Source organism: Myotis davidii, unplaced genomic scaffold, assembly GCF_000327345.1.
Source record: "Myotis davidii unplaced genomic scaffold, ASM32734v1 scaffold1465, whole genome shotgun sequence".
Lineage (NCBI taxonomy): Eukaryota > Metazoa > Chordata > Mammalia > Chiroptera > Vespertilionidae > Myotis > Myotis davidii.
Window position 1 is genome coordinate 395,420 of NW_006295980.1, and position 5,233 is coordinate 400,652.

Sequence of the window (5,233 nt, forward strand, 5' to 3'; positions counted from 1 at the left end):
TGGCGTGGGAGCCGCAGTTTGCCAACCACTGCCTTAGGCGTTGTATCAGTATAGATATTGCTTCTTCTAAGATTTTTATGGTTTCCCATCCTATCTTTAAGTCCTTTATCCATATTGAGTTTATTTTTGTGTATGGTGTAAGTTGGTGGTCTAATTTCATTTTTTTTGCATTTATCTGTCCAATTTTCCCAACACCATTTATTTGAGACTATCTTGACTCCATTGTATACTCTTGCCTCCTTTATCAAATATTAATTGAGTGTATTGGCCTGGGTAAATTTCTGGGTTCTGTTCTGTTCCATTGGTCTATATGTCTGTTCTTGTGCCAGTACCAGGCAGTTTTGAGGACAGTGGCTTTGTAATGTAGCTTGGTATCTGGTATTGTGATCCCTCCAATTTTGTTATTCTTTTTCAAGATTGCTGCAGCTATTCAGGGTCTTTTTTTATTCCAGATGAATGTTTGGAGTGCTTGTTCTTGGTCTGTGAAATTTTCCATTGGTATCTTAATGGGGATTGCATTAAATCTATAGATTGCTTTGAGTAGTATGGGCATTTTAACGATGAAAGAACTTTGTTTGATTGTGATTTCTGCTCTAATATTTATTATTTGCTTTCTTCAACTTGATTTGGGTTTATTTTGCTTTTTTTCTAGTTTCTTGGGGAAGAAAATTAGATTATTGATTTGAGACCTTTTCCCTTTTCTATTGTAAGCATTTCGGCTGTACATTTTCCCCCAAGCACTTCTTTAGCTTCATTCCACATATTTTGATAAGTTGTAATTTCATTTTCATTCAAGTATGTATTTTTTTTATTCCTCACCCAAGTATATTTTTTCCATTGATTTTTTACAGAGAGTGGAGGGAGGTGAAGGGGGATAGGGGGGAGAGCAAGAGGTTTTTTAGAGGGGGCGGCGGGGAGCAGGTGGGGAGTGGAGAGAAAAGCATGGATTGGTTGCCTCCCGCACGTGTCTGCACGAGGTCAGGGATAGAACCTGCAACCCAGGTACATACTCTTGACCAGGAATCGAACCTGAGATCCTTCGGTGTGCGGACCAGTGCTCCAACTACTGAACCACACTGGCCAAGGCTCAAATATGTATTTTTACATTTGAGACTTTCTCTTTAAACTATGGACTATTTAGAAGTATTGTTTAATTTCATTTATTTTTAGATTTGTGGTCTTAGATTTTGTTTTTTGAATTCTTGTCTGATTTCATTTTTATCAGATTGCCTTTTCTTAAGTTATGATTTTTTTTTGTTTGTTCTCAGTCTGATGGGTGATTTTTTATTGTGTCCTCATTTTATCTATTATGTTAGGTGAGTCTGGGTCCTATTTAAATAATTTAATGGCAGTCACCATGTTTTAGTTTATCACATAGGTTCTTTCCTACTTTTATGGGATATGCTCCAGTGACAATTTTAATTTTCAGAGACTGTTTGTCATTTCCTTGGTTTATTTGGCACAGATAGGGCTCCCATGTATCCCTCCTGGTGCTCCCTGAGGGTAAGGAAGGTATTTACCTAGGCCAGAGTATCTCTCATTGGGAATTGGGAGTCTCAGATCCACAGGGATGAATAGGCTTCCTGGGCCAGGCCCCTTGTGCCTAGGCATCTTGCTAGTTCTGCCTGCCCATTTGGTGTTTTGTAATGGATTCTTATGTTGTCAGAAGGTTTTCCATTAAGACTGGGGAAGGAAGAAGCTGTTCAGGAAGCCTTCTGTTTGTAGGTTGAGAGTTAAAAAACATTATATCTGGGTTGCCTTCTTCTGTTGGGTGTGGGTATGTAAGAAACCTTGCTATGTTATTATCCTAGTCCTGGGGTCCCAAACTATTTTCCCTTCTTTTTAACACTTTTTAAAATTCTCTGTTGGTCCCTGGCTGGCATGGCTCAGTTGTTTGGGTGTCATCCATGCACTAAATGTTGCCAGTTTGATTCCTGGTCAGGGCACATGCCCTGGTTACACGCTCAATCTAAGTAGGGGGCATGCAGGCGGCAGCCAGTTGATGTTCAGCTCTCACATCGATGTTTCTCTCTCCTCCCTTCTTGTCTCTCAAAATCAATTTTTTTAAATCTTTTTTAAATGTTATTAAAATTCTCTGTTGGTTGTGTCTTAGATTCTTTAATTGGTTTGTTGTTGGGCCTACCAGGGAGGATCAGAGAGAAATAGGTCTATGCAGTATTGTCTGGATTGGACTAAAAACCACTTGTTCCTGTATTTTTTTTAAATCATTGATTTTATTTAAGCTCCATTCCTAGTTTTGTTGTTCTGGGACACAGATGGCTGATTCTTCTGTTTATTTCAACAGGGTTAAAGCTCAAAAATGACACTGGAAATGACCCACCTATGTCTACTTCTACATTAGAAATACAAACATCAGGATGCAAAGTATTAAGAAAAGCCAGAATGAAAGTTGCCCAGAAAACAACAGACAAAGAAAATCATGGTGGTACACATAAGGTACGGAAACGGCCTCGAGCTTTTCCGGTGAAGAAGAGAAAGAAACTTTCAACTTGTAAACAAGAGCTTCCAAAACATATGGATCTTCACGGGAAAGGCCATGCAGGAGAGAAACCTTTTAAATGTCAGGAATGTGGGAAAGGCTTCAGAGTCAGCTCTGACTTAATTAAGCATCAGAGAATTCACACTGAAGAGAAACCCTATAAATGTCAACAGTGTGATAAGAGGTTTAGATGGAGTTCAGATTTAAATAAGCACTTAATGGCACACCAAGGAATAAAACCATATAGATGTTCATGGTGTGGGAAAAGCTTTAGTCATAACACAAATCTACACACACACCTAAGAATTCACACAGGAGAGAAGCCCTTTAAATGTCATGAATGTGGAAAAAGATTCATTCAGAACTCACACCTTATTAAACACCAAAGAACCCACACAGGTGAGCAGCCTTATTCCTGTAGCATATGTAGGAGAAACTTCAGCAGGCGGTCAAGCCTTCTTAGACACCAAAAGCTCCACGGGAGAAGGGAATCATGTCCGGAATCTCCAGTCTGAAGAAAGTCACCATATGGAGCTTGACCATAGAGGCAATAAAAGAATACAAAATCATGAGGCACCTAGGATTCTATCATTAACAGAAAATTTGGGAGGGGTACATGTCATGCTTCACATAAAGGAATCTAAGTTGTCTCTCTTATTCAGCATTGTGTCCTTAGTGCCTAGCACAAGACTGATAACATAATGGGTACTTTTTAAATAAAAGAATGAAAATATAGCAATCATATGTCTATAGTTATCTATCTATCTATCTATCTATCTATCTATTACCTTCCCAACCCTATGTGATTTAAATTCTTCAGGTAGGTATCAGGTCCTCAGCTAATGTATCATTCTCAGGAGAGGTGGAAAGTAAGAATATTTAGGTTCTCTGAAGGGAGCTCAGAGAGTATTACTACGTTAGACTTCCTAAGGCTATTATTCTTTGTGGATAAACAACCAAGCCCATGGCTCAGGGAACTTTATTCTGGAACAGTAAGAGAGGATTCACTGTTTGCCCTGGGAGAAGCACACCCATTCTAGTTGCTTCTCCCATGAACACTACTGCAATGTTTTCTGTCAAGGAATTTCAAGTCACATGTGGAAGCCTGATATCAACACAGAATTGGGACCTTGTAAGCACTTGATATGTCTCCTCCTGCTGATCCTTTCAACACTGAGGTATATAGTGTAATGATGAAGGAGGCAGTCTGGGCCCTCATTCAGTTATCTTCGAAAGCACAGAGCAGTGGTTAATGGTCTTTTTTTACTTTAACTTTGTGGACTAGAAGCTTTCAAATTGGTGCCACACTGCTCCAGGGCCTAAAGGGAGGCCCATTATTATAGCTGTTCAACACAACCCCATACACCTGGATGCTCTGCTGAAAATCTTGAGATTTTGTAAACTACTTTACTATGAAATGCAAGGAGAGCCCTGTGACCTAACCTCAATGCACATATCAGGAGGAAACATCCAGAAGTGTCAGAGCAAAGTAAGGCCTGTGGCTTAGAATGATAGCCTCAGTGAGAGCTTGGTCAGATGGAAACTGGTTTTTGACATTGGCGGTTTCTCTTCCTTCCCAGTGGCCTCAGTGATTATCTTCTGAAAAGTAATGTGATGTCAAGGGAAGTTGGAAGACATGGATTTATATCTTCGTCCAATCCTAGTTTAAGATGTTGACCAAGGCTTCTATATATTGATTCATAAAATTGTACCTTTTTATGAAAGTGGCATGTTGTTTCATATTAAATTTGAACATTAAACAAAACATTGTTACCAAATTATATAGAGATGGCCAATGTTCACTTTTTTGAAATACATATATATTTTTTTCATCAAGATATTTGATATTTGATGTAAATATCTTTTCACCAGATTTTTTTTTCATCAAGAAACTTCTTTAAACCTATTTTCAGTTTTGTAAAATGGAGATAATTCCTTCTTCTCAGGGCTGCTGTGTGGATTAAATGAGACATGTGAGCATGCCTAACACTGATGGGCCACATAACTGTTCCATAAATATTTGGAGCATTCATCTTTCACCTAGTTTTTTTTTTAATTTTTAAAAATTTTATTTGATTTTTTTTCAGTTATAGTTTACATTCTACATTATTTTATATCAGTTTCAGGTATTTTATTCCTCACCTGAGTATATGGTTTTTTTAATTGATTTTTTTTTTATAGAGAGAGGAAGGGAATGAAAGAAAGAGAAAGAAACATCCATGCAGGGATCAAGCCCAAAGTCTAAATATGTGCCCTGACTAGGAATAGAACATGCAACCTTTTGGTATATGAGACAATGCTCTAACCAACTGAGCCACCTGGCCAGGGCACTCGTTATTTTTTTTTAATATATTTTATTGATTTTCTACAGAAAGGAAGGGAGAGGGACAGAGAGTTAGAAACATCTAATCAGCTGCTTCCTGCACACCCCCCACCGGGGATGTGCCCACAACCAAGGAACATGCCTGTGATCGGAACCGAACCCGGGACCCCCCAGCCCGCAGGCAGACGCTCTATCCACTGAGCCAAACCAGTCAGGGCAGTTATTTTTTTTAAATCAACTTTATCTAGTCCAGATTTTAAGCATCCCTAATTAATAGGATGTTTAAGCCTGTTCGTGATGGTCTGAATGGTAGCCTTCTGGTATAACATTTTCTGAGGTGCTTCTCTCTAGGCTTTTAAACAATTAGCTAATGTCCCTATTCAGCTAGTTACACTTTAAATGAGGGACAG

The 5,233-nt window shown here is 38.7% G+C and overlaps 1 protein-coding gene across 2 annotated transcripts in view; it reads left to right on the plus strand.

Annotated features, from left to right (window-relative positions):
• The window catches only part of LOC102773562 (zinc finger protein 75D), a 19,768-nt gene extending 16,524 nt beyond the window's left edge, over nucleotides 1–3,244 (plus strand). For both annotated transcript variants that reach the window (XM_006770916.2, XM_006770917.2), the window contains one exon: nucleotides 2,306–3,244. In XM_006770916.2, the coding sequence (XP_006770979.1) occupies nucleotides 2,306–3,015 (710 nt within the window). In that variant the 3' untranslated portion in view covers nucleotides 3,016–3,244. The remainder of the gene's footprint in view (nucleotides 1–2,305) is intronic.
• The last annotated feature ends 1,989 nt before the right edge of the window (nucleotides 3,245–5,233 follow it).